Source organism: Sinocyclocheilus anshuiensis, unplaced genomic scaffold (assembly GCF_001515605.1).
Source record: "Sinocyclocheilus anshuiensis isolate Anshui unplaced genomic scaffold, SAMN03320099.WGS_v1.1 scaffold1658, whole genome shotgun sequence".
In the NCBI taxonomy this organism is placed as follows: Eukaryota; Metazoa; Chordata; class Actinopteri; order Cypriniformes; family Cyprinidae; genus Sinocyclocheilus; species Sinocyclocheilus anshuiensis.
Genome location: NW_015547302.1, coordinates 1,067,177 through 1,088,783, shown reverse-complemented (window position 1 = coordinate 1,088,783; position 21,607 = coordinate 1,067,177). Strand labels below are relative to the sequence as shown.

The window sequence follows — 21,607 nt, the reverse complement described above, 5'->3', positions numbered from 1 at the left end:
CCGCTAGATTTAAATCAGCACAGCCAGCGAAGGATCGAACGCAACTGTTTTGAACGAGCGCACCTTTTTTTCAACAACCAAAAAGTTTTGTTGTCTGTTGCGGAAGTACAGATGTTCCTCTCGTTGATAGCAGAGGAGCGGATATAGCGAGAGCTTGATGGGGCGATGCGGAATGAAAAAGTTTTTTTTAGGAGTTGTGGTAGTAGAGGCGGAGCAACTATAACGACATGTGAATAATCCCGCCCACTCTAAAGCGGTACTGAACTGCAGTGGAAACGCAAACCGTGCCGAGCCGAACCGTGCCGTACTGAGCCGTACCGAGCCGAGTCGTACCACGCAGTGGAAAAGCGCCATTAGTTACAGGAAATTATTGGGTTTGGGGATTGTGAAATGTCACAGGATGGATTTGAAGTGTCAAATGTTTCTGTTAATGTTTTTCACCAATGAAATCTTTAGTCATAGAGCGATGCAACACACATCAGCATTTGAGGGTTCCAGGAGGCTGACAGATAAAACCCTTTCTTACACACAGAGAGAGCATCCCTGACCTACGGTTAGCGGGTTTGAGAGGATAAGGTTTGTGTTGACTGATTCTGGAGCCACAAGGAATTTAAGATGCAGAAGTATTAAAGGGGCAGATTGAGTCCTGCACTCCGTGAACGTCAGAGAGTGAGTTTAAGATGAGAGAAAAGGCATAGAGAGAGACGCCGGGCCGAGATGAAGAGGAGGACAGGTGAGGGGAGATGATAGAGTGAAGGCAGAAGGAACGTTCCAGATAAGAGAAATAAAGAAACGTGAGGGGAGAGAGAAAGAGAGATAGATAACTCCCTCAGGGAAGAGTGCTGCCCCAGGCTCTGTCAGAATGGACCCAATTAAAGGCATCCCACCTCCAGTCTCCAGCAGCAGGGGACAAGCACTTCAGCAGCCTGCAATTTATTCTCTGTGTGTGTTTGTGTGAGTGAGAAAACCATAAATAGAGAGAAGCTGAGAGGTTATTTTGGTTTGCTCTCTTCGTCTGCCTGCAACACCCTTCAGGAACTTCATAAAAACCTCAAATTGGACAAAAAGTCTTCAGAGATGTTGATTAGCAGTTCAGCAGTTCAGGTTTTGTTGTGTTTGGACCTTTAATGTGACTACAACTTCTCAAAAATCTCAAGAAATGTTCACATATCACCCCATATATCATATTTAAAGTAAAAGTTTCTGTTCCAGTTCGTATATCATATATTTAAAGTAATTTGAAATAAGAAATGATATATTTTTGATGACAGTTAAAAACTTTTTCCTCTCTAAATTCTCATTACTATAATACTTTTTGATCTTTGAGGGTAAAATATTATTTGATAATATTAATAATGTTATATTATTATTATATTGTGATTTTCATATAATAGAAAATGTAAAACATAAAAAATGTTCCATATATTTTAATGCAATGCTTGTTTTTTCATCAAAAATATATCAGCATAAATAAAAGCATATATTAGTACAACAATAAATACTTTCCATTTGGAGATTTTGAATTTGAATGAATTTGACTCCAAGTCAAATAAAATGATAATTTATATCTTTTTTTTTTTAATAACGTTTTTCTTGATTTTGTGGCAAAACATGACTTGGACATTGAACTTTGAATGTTTCAGTGTATTGAAATTGTTTCTCTTTTTTTCTCCTCCCCCTTTGTGTTTTCAGCTTTTGCAGAACTGCAGACAGACATTAATGAATTGACGAGTGATCTGGACCGGGCCGGCATTCCCTATCTGGATTACCGCACATATGCCATGAGAGTTTTATTCCCCGGCATCGAGGACCATCCTGTGCTCAGAGAGCTGGAGGTGGGCTGCGGTCTATGTTAAAGGGGTGCTATTATGCTTTTTCACTTTTTCAACTTTAGAATCAAGACTTTGTAAAAGAGCATAATAGGACCCCTTTAAGAGGATTTATTTCATCAACACTTTTCTCTAACAAGTTGTGCTAACCAGGTGCAACATGGTGCACATTTCTATGCCATGTGACACAATCATAGGCAATCAGATTGGATATTTAATTTACAATTATTTGGAACAGGATTTTAGAGACTACCCAGCACAATGACCATAAAATGACCATAAAAATGTCTAACCTGGTTAGGACATTGTGTAATTTACAGCTTTTCATGTAGCATGTGCTCTTGTTTTTTATTTAAATATGCATTAATGATATTAGTACATTGACAGTTGTAGTTGGCTTATAAAAAAAAATTGTATTTAACAGCAAAGATGTTGTTGTGTGTTCCAGGTCTCTGGTAATGGGCAGCTGTGCGTTGAAAAAGCTCTGAAGCTGTTTGCCCAGCTGATAAACAACAAGGTGTTTTTGTTGACGTTCATCCGTACGCTGGAAATGCAGCGCTCCTTCTCCATGCGTGACCGTGGCAATGTGGCGTCGCTAATAATGACGGCTCTCCAGGGTCGACTGGAATACGCCACAGATGTGCTCAAACACCTGCTGTCCGACCTCATCGACAAGAACCTGGAGAGCAAGAACCATCCCAAACTGCTGCTCAGGAGGTTTGCGGCTTACTTTATGTTTCCGGTTTCATTTAGTTTTTCATTTACTTTGTAGTGTTGAATGAATACGTTACTAACTGAACTCAAAGTTTTGTTGTGTTATCTAAGCCGAGCATAATAGCTATATTGATTCATGATCCATAACTCTACATCCCTCCAGTCTCGCAGTACGGCCCCATTGTCAGTGTCACTTATCATTTGTGCGCTAGGTACTCATAAAACATTCATGAGCAGCTCAAATCTACTTGTTTTTTCCTCTCTCGCGCTCTCGGCTGTCCTTTATGCTTTCCCTCCAAATTTGTATTGGTTTTTCAAAGTCTTTCCAAAGCAGCGTGTTAACTAGAAGATTTAGACTAATAATGATTAAACAAAGAGTTGCCCAAGGGCTAAGCGCAGTCCATGGCTGTTTTCATTACAGCCCCACTTGATGGAGGCCGAGTGTATTTTAGCTTTAGCTGGAGGTGATTAGTTCCCGCCGACTGCGGCGCTATATCAGCTATACATCACACTTTGAATATTCAAAGCAGACTGGCCAAACAAATACCACAGCCATTCCTCGTTTGCGGTCTCTCGATCTTATTGAATGATTTTTGGTGTTTCGTTATGTGACTCAGCTCATTAATAGTCACAGTAAATAGATGCAGGGGAAATGTGGATTACGCCGTTATTTAACTTATTATCTGCTGTCATTAGGAACACAAAACTCTAATCCCCCGCGCTGGCAGGCTGGGCCGTGGGGATCAGGGGCCCGTGGTTTTAGATGACACTTTGTTCTTTTTTTCTCTATGGGAATTTAGGAGATTATCGATTCGACATGCTCCTTTTGGTCTTATTTGCAGATCCGTGTCTTCACTTTTCCAGGAAGCATCTGGAAAACAAGAAGGCTATATTAGAAACCCAACAAATCTGTCTCTTTCTGCCGTGCTTTCATTTATTTATAATTTCCTTCCTTTTTCACGATCGCATTCGGCCACATGGTTTCCTGTCGGTGTTACGGTTAAACGAACACCGCCGTTTCCGCAACTACTGCTGGCCTCCACTCTCTCCACATCGTTTGGGCTCCATCTCACTAATTTCTTCTCTGTTCCTTTAATAAAAGGTATTACTCTGTCTCTGTCACTCTCATTTTCTCTCTGTCTTAAGCATTTTGATTTCAACTGACCCATGTGAACAAACTCTGCCCGTCTTGTAAGCTCTTTCTGTATCTGCTCCTCATCTTAACATTTCTCGGATAATGGAATACATCTAGAGCTTGTCCCACATCAGTGAGCGATGCATTTGCTGGAGTTTCTGGATCAAGCGGGTCTTATTTCCTGTTGTACAAGATGAATTCAACACCAAAACATCATGATGACCTTTGACCCTTACCTATAATTCCATATCACTGCCCCGTTAATGTGTGTGTGTGTGTGTTTTATTGATGACAACATTAATTTAACATAGCTGACAAAAGTAATGCACCAAATATCTCTGAAATATTTACCACTATCTTCTGTTGCAATGGACAAATGCTTAACATCATTAACAGCATCGTGTTTTATATAATTTTTAAGAATGTAAATGAATATATTCTTGTTCTGAAGTAAAAAGCAGCATTTAGGATTTTTTTTTCTTTGTGATTTAATAATTCATGCAGAGGGTTAAAAGTATTTATCTTATCATCTTATCTTATCTTATCCTGTCCTGTCCTATTCAATCCAATCCCGTGCCACCCACATGAGAACCAAGACTCAATATCCAGCACAAAGTACTTGGCCTCATCTCCAACTCCTTTTTGCGGTTTTAATAACATGTAAGAACCACAAGTATCGCAGCTTAAAATCATCGTCACACTTTGAGCTGACAATCATAACCAAGTGAGCTACTTTGATGGTGTGTGATCCTTCTACATATTCTTTTTTTTGTATAAAACAAAAAGCAACTGTGCAAATTTAGAACCCATCCCAACCCTGGTAGACTTAAAAAATAAATAAATAAAAATAATAATTAAAAAAAAAATCATAATCATAAAATAAAAATATGTATATATAAAGAATAAATAAATAAATAGTAATAATAAAAATAAATTAATAATAATAATAGATAAATAAATAGCCTTCTACATATTCTTGAAGTAAGAACAAAGGACGTTCATGTGTGTTAAGGAAAATAATGAATGTCAAAGATGCCTGTAGGGCAGTTGCTTGCAAATGAGACATCTTTTAAGAATCAGACAATATCAACAGAGAGACTAATTTATTTTCATAAAGTGACCCACTTGCATTTAATGATAACCGACTGTGAAAAATAACAAGGGCCCGTCTGGTCTCTGCGGTCATCAGAGTGACTGTACGTTTCATTTCAAATAGTTTAAAGCTTAGTTGGCATTAATATTTGCTTGTCTGTTATTTTTTTATCTTTATTTGATTATGGAATATATGGAGACACAAGACTCAGACTTATTCTGGGCTTCTGGATCAGCAGGGGAATGTGATTTAGTGAAGACTGATTCATCACTTCAGTGGGAAAGCCACAATGAATTAAATCGCAGCCGCAGGGTGCATAAAAAGATTTCAGTGGCTTTTTGCCATTCTTTATTGACAGAGATATTAGAGAAAAGAGAAAAATACATGGGAGAAAAAAGGGATGTGGGATTATGTTGCTGGCTGCATTCAAACCTGCATCGCCTGCAACTCACCACAGCTCTGCATGTATATTGCATGGTTTCTGTTTTGTTTTGTTGTAGTTTGGTGCATCTTATTCCTCAATTCTACCTCATTTTTTTGTCGGAAGAGTTTTTTTTTTTATATATATATAATGGCCAGGTAATGTTTGTGATTGGTTACAGAGTTAGTATAGTATGTTTTTGGCCCTTTTTTGTCATCCGCATGAGCACCATGACTCAATTTGTCAGCGCTAGCCATTAGGCCACGTCTCCAACAGCAAGTTACTTCTTCACTGAACTTCTGAGTTTTCTTTTTTGTCTTTCGCTCCCTCATGTTAATATCTGTGGAGGACTGTGGTTAAAAATGGAACAGCTCCATGGCTTCAGGCTCTCTCTTGCTGGCTGTTTGTGTGTGTGTATGTGTTTTCACCTAATGAGATTTGCAGGCACACAGAGCCTCGGAATGGACTATTAGTGAGACACACTGTGTTGTGTGTCGCCCCTTCAATGAAGCATTCCTTTACCCCCTTAAGACATACACATACACAACTCATAAACATGCTAATAGCTAATAAAACCCTCATGTTCATTAATGAAACTCTTTTAAAAAAGAAAGCAAGCAAAAAGACAGAAAAATGCTGAAGAAAGAGGAAAAGCACACATTTTCTGAGCAGACAGAGGCAGAATTTCACAAAAGCCTGGTGTGATGAAGTTGTAGAGGATGCAAAAACTCATTTAGGTGCTCAAATAGCTACTATTAACTTTCTCTTCATTCATTCTCTCACCGGGAGATGAACAGGCAATGTGTTTGTGCTTCCTGGTGAAAGAAAATAGTGATTCAGTTGCAAACGAGTTTTTAAAACATCAAATCTGCAATGAAGAGATTTTGGAGATTGACTTCTGTGGATCTGAATTATATTTTGAAGCCAGATATTGACTCTGAGCCTCTGCGATATGAAATGTGTCCAGGAGAGTGCCCAATTCCTGTGAGCATTTGAAAATTCCTGACCAATTTCACTTCATTTTATTTGTTAGAACTCATTTTCCAGCCGTTTGTGAAACTAGTTTATGAGAAGCATTGAACCGAATGCTTCTAATAAACTAGTTTCACAAGGATACTGAATTTTGAAAAGAGGTAACTTTACTTCAGTAACTGGTAATTCAGCCCTATTTGTAGGGTTTTTTTGTCCGTCATCGTCCATCGCTGATTGACTGAGACAGGAAAGAGACAGGAAACACTCTTGCAAGACCTGATGCAACCAGCATCAAACGTGCTGTCATTGTAGTGTATGTGTGTGTCAGAGCCCATAACTCAGTCTGACTCACACACACTCACTGAATGAGTGTCACATTTGAATGCACGCATCAGTGCAAAAATACACACAGGTTCCTCTCACTCCTCCATCCAAAGTCCCTCAAGCTCACAGACCCTGAAGAAAACAGGTAGGATACAAAGGAAAGTTGACAGGCTTAAAAGAGAATATATAAACATGACAATGCTTTGTATAGCCCGCCACACATGCTGCTGAATAAAACACACAAACACACACTGTCCTTTAGAAGAACCACAGAATGACTGACATTCTTGTCACAAACATGACGACTTTCCTTCATTTCACTCCATCTTGCATCACTCCTTCTATTTGCCCTCCTCTCGTCCCTCTCATTTCATCTCTGTGTGAGACTGCCATTGATTTATTCACTAAAATGCACCATTATTAAATAAGCATAATTTGACGGCCTCGTTATTTGACAGCCATGTTTGTTCTTTCAGTAAAATTAGCATTTATTATCTGCTAATGCATTAACCCAGATGGGTGAATACCTCAAAAAACAAATGCAGTATAATGCAAATCACATCATCTTTATGTTAATGGACTCTTAACTTAATATACAAACTCGAAACCCCTCAATGCGCCAATAACTTGTTTTTTTAAAGCAGTCCATCCACTCAGTGGCCATCATGACTGTTTTCTAGTATAGCTTCTGTTTACTTGAATATGTAAATCTCCAAATCTGTATGTTATGCCAAAGAAATATGCCAAAATTGGTGTCATTATTATAAAGGCCAGGTCTTCACCAACCAGTAGTCCGGCTCAGCGGCTACCTAAATCAGCTTGGACTAACCTGTTCTAAAATGAGGCGGCTATCTAGCGGGCAGTATGCATTACGTCTGCACTGTTATTAAGTTGTTAATTAGTTTATATACATATGTTTTAGATTGACATCTTTTACTGTCCTGTGCAGGGGCATATCTTTGTTTTTCATGAGACATTCTTGAGACAATGTGTCAAGTTTAGTTTTAGTTTTATTAAGTCATCTCGCATTGGTCACATGGATATGCAGCGATTCCAGTTTATCACCATCCAAACCTGACCTCTATAAACACACCTCATCTTGTCTCGCTGATCAGCGCTCACTCTCACGTGTGACCCTGAAGCATGACCCCCTCAAACAAAATATGCACACGTGTACAGGCTCAAACACACACACACACACTCTCTCTCTCCACACTCGGTGTTTGCGGGTTGTCTCAGCGGTGTAATCATAGTTATTTCCACATGCATTAAGAGAGTCATTTTCTCTCACCGCTGTTGAGTAAATTGCCGGTGTGCTACCTCACCGTCCCCACGGCGGCTGAGCAGAGTGTGTGTGAACGTGTGTGAGCACATAACGTCGCAGACATCGACGCAACAATTAGGCAGCTGATATTACATCGTCCTGTGATGCTTATGTGTATTTGTAATGTCCACAAGTGAACATAATTCTCACTGCCACAGAGAGCCAGACAGAAGGGGGAAAAGTATTTTCCGGGGTGAAAGGAGGAATGTTTTGCAGGGAAGGAGAGGTATTGGTATTCCACATGTGCAGTCATCCTTCAGAACGAGGGAATAACCATTTCATGTATTTTTCATGCTCGTTAACCACTCCCGTCGGGCTGCTGTTTGTTCTTTCTTCCTCTGTCTGCCTTATCTTTCCCTCACTCTTCAGCTTTCTACCTGCTCTGTCTTCCAACAAACCTTCAGCTCCTTTTGCTCTCTTCCCAAATTATTGCCCACAGCTCTAGAGATCACCGTTCGTGTCGTGTGTTTGTCATTTGTGGGTTTGTGTCTGTGTATCTATCTCGTCCTTCAAAGCAAAGAAAGAAAGAAAGAGACGGGGTGGTCAGAAGAAAAAAAAATTACAAAATGGACAAAGAGAGTCTGGAGTGACTGACAGGGAAGGAAACTGATGTTTTTCACACTTTCTGTTTTCCCCTCCATCAAAACCCATCCATTATTATAGGGGGAAAAAGGAAATACGAAGGTATTCTTGACCATAAGTGTTGTCATCTGCTAATGTTTGTGTATTTGTGTTTCAGGACAGAGTCTGTTGCTGAGAAGATGCTAACCAACTGGTTTGCTTTCCTGCTTCATAAGTTCTTGAAGGTAACTTGCTTCTTTGGCTTCCTGTAATAGTACTAGTCTCATCTAGACAGACTTTTGACGCTCAGCATGAAGTCTGGTTCACTCTGCAGCTTCTTCTGGCTCAGAGCCGCCCAATTAGACAGGAAGCGCCAGTCATGTCACAATCAACTAGTTTGTATGTTTGTAGGAGCTCATTCAAATAATTGGAGTCTCTGCAAACAGTTGTATGAGAAATATTAAAGACATTAATGTGTGTAGACTTTATGGTCGGAATTTAGTGGTATATCATTCAGTTGTGCTCAAAGATTTCATGTTTACTTGCTGCTACTAAGTGTCTCAAGCTAAAATATATTTTTATATCTTGCATGAATGGGGTAAATCCAGTCAGTGAGTAGTTTGGCAGAAACATATGTTAGTAACCTGGGAATGTTTAAACACAAATTTGTTTCCCAGAAAGGCAATTGGAAATTGCATAAAGCTTACCAGTCAGTTTTTGAGAAAGTATGTGCAGATATAATCCATACTGCATACTAACTGTAGTTTACGAACCTTGTTGCCACATGATCTTAATGGACTGGTCACATGACTTCATTATGTTCATATTTAACTCTCTAAATTACATCTTTGAAAATATGAAATAGAACATTTTGAAATAGAAATCCTGTAACACTGTAAATGTCTTTACTGTCATTTTTATCAATTTAATGTATCCTTACTGAATAGAAGTATTCATTTATTTCAAAAAATGAATGGTAGTGTACATACTATATACTGCAGAAATAGTATTATGCTAGTGTGATATATTTCAAACAGACTTAGACCAGCCAGAGTGTAAGTAGTGATAAAGTAATAATAATAATAATGTGTGTTGGTGTCTGTGTCTACAGGAGTGTGCAGGTGAGCCTCACTTCATGCCGTACTGTTCTATAAAACAGCAGATGGAAAAAGGCCCAATAGACGCCATCACCGGAGAGGCCAGATACTCCCTCAGTGAGGACAAACTCATCCGGCAACAGACTGACTACAAGACACTGGTCAGCATCACACACCCTCATAGCCACACTAATAAACAGAGTATCTGATAAACTCTCATGTATGTCAGTGCTGTGTGTTTGAAAGCAGACAGTCTGGCCGAGGGAGGGTAGTGTTCATTAGTCTCTCATACCCTGCTAAGGCTGAGATTGGGGTCCTGCAGAGGGTGTGAAATTAGATTTCTCGGGCCAGGAAATGGCCTTTTCCAGAGCCACGCTCTGCACCTACGGCTTCACCGACCACAGCCCAACATCTCATCATCCTCATTCCTCTTTTTTCGCTCCAGATCTTAAACTGCGTCAACCCAGAGAATGAAAACAGCCCAGAGATCCCGGTCAAGGTTCTGAACTGTGACACCATCACGCAGGTCAAAGAAAAGATTCTGGATGCAGTGTATAAGAACATGCCGTATTCTCAGAGACCCAAAGCTGTGGACATGGACCTGGGTGAGTTTAACATGTGCACACAAGTGTGATATTGCTTTCAAAATTTAAGGAGTTAGTAATGAGTAACTAAGATTTTAGACACAAAATTGTGTTACTTTGTCGATTTTTGTTTCTCCAAAAAAATTGTTCCAAATGAAGCCACAGCAGATTAAATCATTTTGAATTAATTGTTTGAACAGATTCTTTCAAAGAATGATCCAGTGATTCACCCATAAAAACAGTTTCATTCCTGAATGAATCAGTGTTCCTGAACAAATCATTTGAGTGAAAGATTCAATGACTCACTCACAAAGATACTCACCTGTTTCATTCTTGATTGAATTGGTCCTTTTGAACAAATCAGTTAACTGAATGATTCAATTACTCACTCATAAAAAACACTTGTTTAATTCCTGAATTTATCAGTGATTTTGAATGAATGATTTTTGAATGAGTGTTTGATTCATTGACTCACAGTATAAAGACAACCACTTGTTTACTTCCTAAATGAATCAGTGTTTTAAAGGAATCAGTTGGCTGAATGATTAATTTGCTCACTCAGAAAGAGTGACTTGTTTAATTTCTGAATGAATCTGTGTTTTTGAACAAAATTGTTTGAATGAATGCTTCAATGATGCACTTATAAGAAATGTCACGTCACCACTTACTGTCGTAACAATGTAACCTGCAGAAAGAGTCACAGAAAAGCTTTTTTATCGATATATTTCAAAATATAATGACCTCACAATTTTTTAAGAAATGTAAACTTCTTTTGATTTGATTTCATGTTGTCTGTAATGCATAAACAGTTATAGTAATGTACACTTTTTGCACGCAAACAAGCAGGTGTGCGTGTGTTGGGGGTAGGTTTCTGCAGGCATGTGACCCAGGTAAAAGCTGACAGACAGCGCTGACAGACTGACTCCACATTTCATTTCTGGCACACAAATGCCCATCACACACACATACACACCGCACAAAAGCCCCCTGTCAGCGGTGCAAATCATCCTTCCAGCACCTTGGCCAGAGCAATCTCATCCATGATGATGTTCTCTCTCTGTAGCTGCAGAACTGGCATTGCTTTTGTGTGTGTGTGTGTGTGTGTGTGTGTGTCTGTCTGTGTGTATGTTGGGGGTAGGTTTCTGCAGGCATCATCTGTGCATTTGGCAACCACGTAAACTAATAAACCCCATTCAACAGAGGAGAAAATCAATGATCACTCTCACTCTGAGCCTGTCTATATCATATCAGCTCTCTCTTTAGCATTTAATTATACCCTACCGCGCACACACACGCGCGCACACACACACGCACGCACGCACGCACACACACGCACACACACACACACACACACGCACACATTTCTAACCCATCTGAAAAGACACATTCAGAGCTTTGGATCAAATCAATCTGCTTTGAGCTGGGGGAGGTTCACTGTGTCTGTTTTAATGACAAATGTTTGATTTTTCAGAGTGGCGTCAGGGACGACTTGCCCGAGTGGTCCTGCAGGATGAAGACATCACCACTAAGATTGAAAATGATTGGAAGAGGCTCAACACTCTCATGCACTATCAGGTACAAAAGAGGACACACACGCTCACACATAATCTCATGGTGCCCTCTTCTGTCTAAACGAGTAAACATTAAAGGGGACGTATCATGGATTTTCTTTCCTCTATTGATAGAAAAAAAGAATCTGATGTACTATGTAGACATCTCCCCAGTGCAAAAATAGCAAAAATTCATGTTTTCATCAGTATTTTTCCTAGTTAACATATATAAACTTCTTTAAAGCGATATAATAGAATTACAAAATTCTAATGCTAAAAAACTGTAGATTATAGCACTTTGAAGAAGACATCAGGAATCATTAAAAAAAACGCAGCAAGAAGGACAACATGCTACAAAAAGAAATCCTCCATCTCCACCTATCCATTTAATTCCTCAGACATGAAACAACAATTAAGCTTAATACAACAACAACAAAAAAACATTTCCTTTATCTCGCAGTGCTCCAAAATGTCTCGCTGTGAGTGTGTGAGTGACAGCAGATCTCTCTCTGAATCACACTACACAGGACAATATAATATAGGACAATTGCATTCAAAATTTTAAGTGTGTAGCTGGAAAAGTGTCTGTGTGTGTGTGAGAGAGAATTTGTCCTTTAACTTCAGTGGATTAATTACAGCCTTTACCTTGTCTTAACTTCAGACACCACAGAGACAGCACACGTCAGAGCAGCTACCTGATAACAGCACTTATTGAGAGAGAGAGAGAGTATGTGCACTGCACATTTGGCCTCTTTTTGTGTCCAGAGGAGATGCCACAGGACATGCTCACACATATTTTTATAATTACTACTGAAAGAGCTCATCATATGTCATAATGTGTGATCTGAGGATGAGACAGACGTGAAGAGAGAAAACAGAAAGAAAAGGAAATGTAATTTCTAGAGTGTTGAGCACTACCTTTACCTATATATAATATTGGTATGGTTTTATTGTTACATGTATATTGCTTGAAACTATAAAGGTTACTTTTGTATTCATTAAACCCTACATACATAAATATAAGTTGTTTCTCTGAGACAGTAATGAGATGGATAACAAATGGGGACTTTTAAAGTCTCTATGAAAGAGCAACATCTAAGAGATGAAATTTCATATTCAATCATATTCAAAGTAAATCACAAGGTATTTTGCTTAGGGAGCTGTATACTCACTATTTGCTATATAAACGCATGCTGTTTCCACAGAGACTGCGGAAATAGAGAGTTTAGAGAAAGGACAGCGAAAACAGAAGTCAGGGAGCTGTAGAGAACACTGCATTAAAATACATGACTCCTGAGCCCTCCACACAATCACCCTCACCTCTCCTGAAATACTACGGATATGCTAATCTCAGCCGTTTGCCGTGTTCCTCAATAGAGTAAGGGCATATTTTAAGAGAGCAGACAGTATAATCAGCAGCTGTGTCTCGCTGACATTTCATGCTGTGGCTTCATAAACCTGTGGTCACCATGTTCTTCGCTGATTGCTCATTTGATTGCACAGGGCTGATTAGAGCACTAGCCTAAAAAGTTTTCATCAGTTTGAACACTAGCGTGGTCGTTTTTCTCTAGGCTCTGCTGCTTCTCCCGCTCGCTCGCTCTTTCTTCTTTCTCACTCATCCAGTCTTACTTGAAATCAGCGAGTCTCTTGACCTTGCGTAGGCTGAATGACATTAGAGGACTGGCAGCCTGTCCCTGAGGGACCACCGTACTCCTCAAATTTCCAATTTAAATAGTTGGAGCTGCATGAGAGACACTGGCATTAACAATTCAAATAAACAGCTCTCTGTCAATGTGTGCATTATTATCCCTCACAGGGAATGTAACAGCAGTATTTATATAGCACAGTACTTTCAACAAGGCGCTTTGACTAGGAGTCTGCAAAACTATGTATTTCCAAACAGTGGCGGCTCATCGGGGGAGGCAGGGGAGATGTCGTTTTCTTTACGTTTTCTCACTAAAAGCAACCAAAAAGCCATTTTAAAGTGGTTAAGCAAATAATAATAATAATAATCGGCAGGGATCCCAGACCAATACAATTAGTGTGCCTCCTCTATTTTAAAACCCACGAGCCGCCACTGTTTCCAAACTCCACTAGTTACCTAAACCTAAACTAGATTGGCAGTCTTAACTGGTTTAAGGTGGAGTTTAGCTGGTCTGCCTAAACCTGACCAGCTGACAAGTGCCCAAAACAAAACCATCAAAACAGACAAGGTTAGATTCACCAGCAGTCCTGTTTAAGCCCAAATTATACTCCGGCCATCTGTGTCCCTTGACGGTCCGCACACTGTCCTCGTGACACAATTTTTGTCATCAGGGGTGTCCACATGCAGCCCAATTTTTGTGACCGTGCGGATGGTCTGCGTACATCAGTGCAGGTGCAAGGTAAATGTTGAGACTGAACGAGTCAAGTCGGTGGTACTGCGCATGCTCATCCGTGCTTGAGTATACTTTGAAAGCTATGTAACTTGCGCTAGATGGAATGGAACACGGAAAGTTAAGTATACCAAGGCCTTCAGACTGATGTAAGTTGTTTTCAGCAGGGTTCCTTCAGACCAACTACTCTTACATAGTTAAATAGTAAACAGAAGCAACATTTTAGTTTTTTTTTTTTTAAGTCTCTGAAGTTCACCAAGACCGCATTTATTCATTGAGATACAGTAAAACGGTAATAATTTAACATTTAAAATTATTGTTTTTATTCTAATATATTTTGAAATATTACAATAAGTTATTCCTGTGATGGCAGAGATGCATTTTCAGTAGCCATTACTCTAGTCTTCAGTGTCACATGATCTTTCAGAAATTTCTTGGTGCTCAAGAAATATTGCTTATTATTATTAATGCTGAAAACAGTTGTGCTGCTTAATATTTTTGTGGAAACCATGATACATTTTTTTATTCAGGATTGTTTTTGATGAAATAGAATGTTCAAAAGAACAGCATATATTTGAAACAAATCTTTTGATAGTTATCAAGAAATATTTATTATTAATAATAATATTGAAAAAAGGTGTGCTGCTTAATATGTTTGTTTTTCGGGATTCTTTGATGAATAGTTCAAAAGAGCGGCATTTATTTGAAATGGAAACCTTTTGTAACGTTATAAATGTCTTTACTGTCACTTTTAATTAATTTAATGCATCCTTGGTTAATATACGTGTTCATTTTTTAAGAAAAAAAATCAGTCGAGTGAATAATTCATTGACTCACTTATAAAACAGTATTGTTTTGTTTTTGAATGAATTCATGTATTGATTTTAAATTTATTTATAATTAATAATTAAAAAAATCTAGATAACATGCGAGTCTTTCACAGTGCACTTTCACAGAAACAGCTGTGTGTGTGTGTGTGTTTAGCACAAGCCCTTGATGCTCATAAGTTAGCTTTGTTGGCTCCAAAAGAAAATAGATATACATCTCTGTTGTATATCATTGTGTAAGACGCTTGACATAGATCACTGCCGTGGGTTAAGCTGTCTTTTCAAGTGAAGACAAAGCTCAAGGACTTACAGTCTGACATACAAGCCTGTTTGTCAACTGCTCATCACTTATACTAGACATGCAATGTAGATGTACGTTATGTAATAGTGTATATTTGACCAGTTAAGAGTTTAATTCCCTTGGATTTTCCTTTTCAGGCATCTTATTTTACATCTCAATTTACCATCTGTATTATGATGCTTTCATCCATTTCAGCTATTAAATGCCCATCATTCTGCTGTGTTTATCATGTGGCAAAGGCGTTTCACGCTTTTTATGCTAGCGTGACCAAGCCTGCCGTATTTCAAAGAAGAGGCAGAATGGCGGACACATCACCTCATCCTTCCCCACCGCCTGGATGCGGCGTCTGAGTTAAAGCAACGTTAGCTTGCGGATCGCCATCAGATAGAGCACAGACAGGGGATCAGAGATACATGGGGAAAAGGGGTCAGTTGTCTGCTTGATGCAAACGTTATCATGAGGAAAGCTAACCCCTTATCACTCTCACACCCACTGGCGGCCCGCCTGCCTGGCTGAGGATTATCCCTCAAGGGCGAATGCATCTCCCCTCCATCATTTAGGCTCCATACGGCCGCCGCCTCCACCTTAGAGACCCGCTGTGAGAGAAGAAGAGTAGAGTGTACATGGGGCGGCACGGGAGGCTACTGTAGGTGCCAAAAATAAAAGTTACAAACCCAATTACTCAAAATAATGTTCTTTTTTTTTTTCTCCAATGACTAATATTTGATGCTTACCAGTTCTACAACCCATGGAGGGAGAAAGTGAGCTATAATAAAGACGTTTGTGAGTGTCATCGCACTTGGCCAACTCTCTGAGGTGATTCGTTCACAGTCCTGGACTCTTTCAAGTGTCTCTCCAGTCAGTCTACTAGGCTACTCTGCAGTGAGGGTCAGCCGAGGAGAAACCTGCACTAATGGGGCTGGTGCTTATGGGGGCGTACAGGGGCTAAAGTAACACCATCATCGGCCGCGAGAGTAGGGAGGTGAGTGAAGACTCCTGACTACCCTCAGCCTTCACAGGAGCTCAGGAGGTGTTTATTGTCTCCATTATGGTGGACAGAGAGGTTTTCTGAAATGAAATGGACTCAAAATGTGATGTTTTATGTTGACAGGAGATCGTCAAGACTCTGGCACTTGACCTAGTTCACTAGTATCTGAGAGACCTTTGGCTTATAGATGAGGTTTTTGACCTATATTCAGTAGAAAATGAATAAAATCATTATCATAATCATATATGATTAGTAGGTGGTGTCACCTGATGGTTATATATGGAAATTTATAGATGGATGGATGGGTGGATAGATTTTTTTATACATGTGCACTGCCAAAAATAAGATTTTTTTCAAAAGAAATTCATACATTTATTCAGCAAGGATGCATTCAAATTGATCAAAAGTAACAGTAAAAACTTTAACATTGTAACAGCATATTAAGAATGATTTCTACAGGATTGTGTGACACTAAAGACTAGAGTAATCCAAGCTTCGATATCAATAGTACTAATTATTAGATCTCTATAACATTAGGAAGATCAGGCCCTTTCTTTCAGAACATGCAACTGCTCTTTTGTTAGTTTTGACTGCTTTTATTGTCCTCATTTGTAAGTCGCTTTGGATAAAAGCGTCTGCTAAATGACTAAATGTAATGTAAATGTAAATATAACACATTTATAAAATTAGTTACAGCTAAACAGAGATCAAGATAAGCACCTCAAAACCAGATAGTATGATAATCGGCCAGGATTTTGCCAGCTTGCTTTCAGGAAGTTGCTTTCTTGTGCTGAATCGAGGTTGAGTCAGTTGTCTTTGTGAGAGTAGACCTCATTTCCTCTGCAGCCCTTGACAGTTCAGATTAATACAGAAGATCAGACGGAGCGCGAGCACTCACAGAGCAGACAGAGAAAAATGGAGAGTTTCACCCCAATGTATAAAAGTCCTGGACTCCATAACCTCATCTTTTCTCATCCCTTTCTACTTTCTCATCCTCTAAATGACTAAATCACTACATTCCCTCACCTGTTCAAACTCTTCCTGTTGGCCTGCCTTTGTATTTGTATTTTTACATTACCCTCCATTCTAAATCTTAGCTACTCTCTATTCTCTGTCTGTGTACATGAATACAGCTGGAGCCATGTTGATTATGGTGTGGATTATTTATTTATTTATATTGCTATGGATTATTAAAAGCTTATAGTACAGGTTATTTTTTTATATTGCTGATTCTTATTCTCTTATTTTTAAAAAGCTTATGGTGCAAGTTAATCTTTTTATTATTGTTTTTATATTTCCTTTTATTATTATTAAAAATTATTTTAATTTATAGTTATTATTTTTAACATATTTATATTATTATTACCAATGTGGCTCTCTGTGGTGAAAAGGTGCCACATTTAGCAAGATTTTATTCCTCTAATTTTAATAGTCTTAGTTATGGGATGGATTAGCACTGTAGTTGCTTAGCAACAGGGATATAAAAAATATGCAAGCTCAGCGCTGTTGGTCAGTTTGAGTGACCTCAACCTTGCATTCATGATGTCCAAACCTTGGTGATACATGTGCATTTAATTTCCATTTTCCTTTCTCTTCTTCTTGGACCGCTCATATTGCAGCTTACAGCTATGTTTTATACTCATTCAGCTCAGTACCTATCTTTCTGGAGGGTACAAGGCACAACAGGCAGTGAACGATGCCATTACTTTTCAATGAGCCTCCCTCTCTCTTTTACTCCATCCGTCATCTTTGAGTGCTGTAGAGTGACGAGCGTCCCAGTGAAGGAGATCTCATGTGCTGTCTGTCATATGTAAATATGGGTTTCTTGTCTAATCACAATCCTTTTTCTGTGCAAAACACGAGAGGCGAAACTCTCTCGCTTTTACCTGAGAAAAGGCTTTAATGCACATTTGATCCAAGAACACATGCAGCGTGAACACCCCTTATACATTTATAACTAGAACAGATCTTTTTGAAGCATTTTAACGTCGCTTTATTTCAGCACTGGGGAGAAACTTAACAATTTCACACGTTTTTGTAAAGCAATAGATGTGTACTGAGAATCTGTTCGGCAAAAATATATTTAATTCCGAAGTAATAACAACTCCTCAAAAGCAGAATAAACCGGCATTCGTTTTGCTCCACTAGCTTGAACGTTTCTTGATAATAAGAGGCTGTGAAACCAAAAACTGTGAAATAAGTATTACAGGGAAAGGAAAGAAGCTTGACTTGAACGTTGTATTTCTTGTACAGGTATCAGACCGCTGTGTGGTTGCTTTGGTGCCCAAGCAGATGTCCTCCTACAACATTCCACCCACAACTAGCATCTCTCGGACTTCAATCAGTAGATACGGTGAGTATATTTGTCAGATGATAATGATGGTGGCCGTTTAGCTAATTAGAAGTTTGAAGTTTTTTCATTGTTTCACAATACAAAGGTCTTTGAGGTAAAACACAGCTGAAGATTTGCTTTAAATTATGATTGTGTGCACAAGCCACGTGCTGCAGTTTTGCTTTACATCCCATTGGATGCCAAAGGGAGCCTTCTGGGCACCAGAGAATGAGAGCGAGAGACCATGTCAGGAAGGGTAAGAGGAAGAGAGAGAGGTGTTAGCAGTTAGTGTGAAGCACAGTAATGCTGATTTCTCCGCTGAGTTTGGATGCCACCCGTAATGGACACATTAGCTCCTTCCCCATAGCGTTGCTTTGAGGGAGTGGCACAGGGCTCCCCATCTGGCCCATTCTCATTTTCCATCACACTGAGCTGCAGGCCACTCTCTGATTGAGTTCAGGGAACACTTCAAATAGCCAAAGACGCAACAAGCAACCTGAGAAATACTCTATAAAGCTATCTTTATTTCTCAGCCGTGCTCTCGTTAACCAACAAACCTCAATCTTTTTCAAATCATCTCAATCAAAAGAGTTTTTAGCATCACATTTGAGACTTTGATCTATTTATTGCAAAAGGCTTGTTGTATATTTTAGGGAACTCATCAAATAGGAATGAGATGGCACAACACAGCACTGTTTTTGGCTGTTTTTACAACCTGCTCTTGTGTGTGGTGCATAAAAAGCAGCTATCTCATCTGGCAGAGCCCTGGTGCCCATCAATCACGCCATGGCACAGCGGGCACAGCTGTGCACAGGCACCCGCTGATTGATTCATATCAATTTAATGCTCAACACTTAGCAGCTCGGCTCAATTTAGCATGCCAGCACCCCTGGCCCAAAATAACACACTGCTCACACACCTCTGACTGGCTGAACAGGGCAACATACACATTGAAAACGCACGGCGTCGATGTACACACCAGATTATGCTGATATGTGATCAAGCGCTCTTATTAACACCCTATCACACATTAAGGGTGTACTCACACTAGGCACGGTTGCCTTGAACCGAGCCCGAGCGCGATTATCCCCACTCCTCCGCTGGCCTACACTTGCACTAAACTTTCCGGGCCGGAGCACGCTTACGTCATGTGCGAGATAACGGAGAAACCCACTTTTGCTAATATTCTACCTAATAAATTTGTGACGTTTATTTGACAAGAGCCTCTTTTACACTAATTTACACTTGGCACGGTTGCTTTGAACAGAGCGCGATTATCCCCACTCCCCCGCTGGCCTGCACTCACACTTGCACTAAACTTTCCGGGCCGGAGCACGCTTACGTCATGTGCGAGATAACGGAGAAACCCACTTTCGCTAATACTCTGCCTAATAAATTTGTAATTTCACTTGTAATTTCATTTGTCTTGATTTTCACTTGTAAGTATCAAAAAATTATTACGGAGGATTTAATGTTCAAAAAACACATTATTTTTCAAATACTGTACATTATTGTAGGTCCTCTATGCCCCGCCTCTCTCAAACGCTTCGTTTTCTACAAAGTCCCTCCTTCCGACAAGCGCAGTCTGCTCTGATTGGCCAGCTGACCCAGTGCATTGTGATTGGCCGAACACCGCAAGCACTCGTCGGAAATGTAACGTCCCTTACCATAATCACGAGCTTCATCTTTCAAAATAAATGTAAAGACAGAGCCCGAAAGGGGAACAGAGTCGCGTGACAGACACAGTGATGAAGCTGGTATGTGTTTGCATTACACAAGCCACGGTTAAGACAGCTGACTCCACTGTGATGTGACCCACAGCAGCGCTCACACTGCATGCGTACCACGCCCGAGCCCAACCGAACCTCATTTGTTTGTGAATTAGACTACACTGGATGTGCTGGATGATTTTTGCATGCGGCCAGCAAAGAAAACGCAACAGAAAAACAATCTTTTAGCATCTTCCTCTATCTCATCATCACATTCAATTCAGAGTGCAAATTCGCAAAACATATTTTTGCCGTGACTTTGTATATTCAACAATACTGGAAAAACACCACAAAAGTGGCGTTAAGGGCAAGTTAGTCCAATTTTCTGTAGTGTATACAAACACATATACACTCTAGCAGTAATCCCTGAATGCCAATACTGTGGCAACGGCCAAAAGGGCTGTAAGTTGGCAGTAGCTTAAGGTGGATTGAAACTGCAATCCACTTCTTGCTGTACCCCCTTCTGCTAACACCACAATTTCTCTTGGGGTTCTCCCTTGTGATGCTGATCTGCTCAAAATTCCACTTCTGTCTTGAAACAGCCAGGGCTATTTGCCTTGCTTTGCTGTTTCACATGCCCTTTGAAGCCAGGTGATGAGGAGAGAAACAGAGAGAAAGAATTTGAAAGGACGTGAAAGAATATATCGCACCATTGTGAGAAGCCAGTCCGACCTCCCAAGAGAGCACTCAACCACTGCGAAAAAAAAGCCACACATCTAATTGGAGAAGTGAGCAAGAGACTGATTACTTAACACGCGAAGATAGAGGGGGAAGAGGAGATGAGATGGATGAGCGGGGAGCTTAACTCATTAGAAATCTTTAGATGCATTGATTAGGTCCTTCGATGCAGACGTTTAAAGCATGTCTGCAGCACAATGAATCAGGACGAGCCAATTATGAAGCCTTTGAAGAAGAGGCCAGAGAGCGTCAACTCATCTCGCTCAGTTTCGAACAATACTCTCTCTACAGAGAGAGAGAGAGGAGGAAAGAGATATAGAGGGTTAGACAGAGTAAATTAAATGTGAGAGGGCCATGCTCTTTCTGTTCATCCCAAAGAATGACAACACGGAAGAATGGAGGTGTAAGAACATCATAATCCTCTTTCTTTATCTCTCTCTCTCTCTGTTCCCACAGACTCGACATTCCGGTACACAGGCAGTCCGGACAGCCTGCGCTCCCGTGCTCCTATGATCACCCCGGACCTGGAGAGCGGAGTCAAAGTCTGGCACTTGGTAAAGAACCATGAGCACGGAGACCAAAAGGAGGGTGACCGCGGCAGCAAGATGGTGTCTGAGATCTACCTCACCCGCCTGCTAGCTACTAAGGTACCACCTCTACTTTTAGTGGTTAATTGTAAAAAAAATTTTGTTGCCATTTTATACACACACACAAACACACACACACACATATA

General features: G+C 39.9%; 1 protein-coding gene across 1 annotated transcript in view; it reads left to right on the top strand.

Annotated features, from left to right (window-relative positions):
• LOC107701698 (plexin-A2-like) overlaps window positions 1–21,607 on the top strand; it is a gene marked incomplete at its 5' end in the record, with an annotated part of 76,741 nt that overhangs the window by 45,493 nt on the left and 9,641 nt on the right. The window contains 8 exons of the mRNA XM_016503767.1: window positions 1,693–1,835; window positions 2,278–2,546; window positions 8,552–8,618; window positions 9,485–9,631; window positions 9,916–10,075; window positions 11,526–11,629; window positions 18,349–18,448; window positions 21,331–21,521. Of these exons, the coding sequence (XP_016359253.1) occupies window positions 1,693–1,835; window positions 2,278–2,546; window positions 8,552–8,618; window positions 9,485–9,631; window positions 9,916–10,075; window positions 11,526–11,629; window positions 18,349–18,448; window positions 21,331–21,521 (1,181 nt within the window). The remainder of the gene's footprint in view (window positions 1–1,692; window positions 1,836–2,277; window positions 2,547–8,551; window positions 8,619–9,484; window positions 9,632–9,915; window positions 10,076–11,525; window positions 11,630–18,348; window positions 18,449–21,330; window positions 21,522–21,607) is intronic.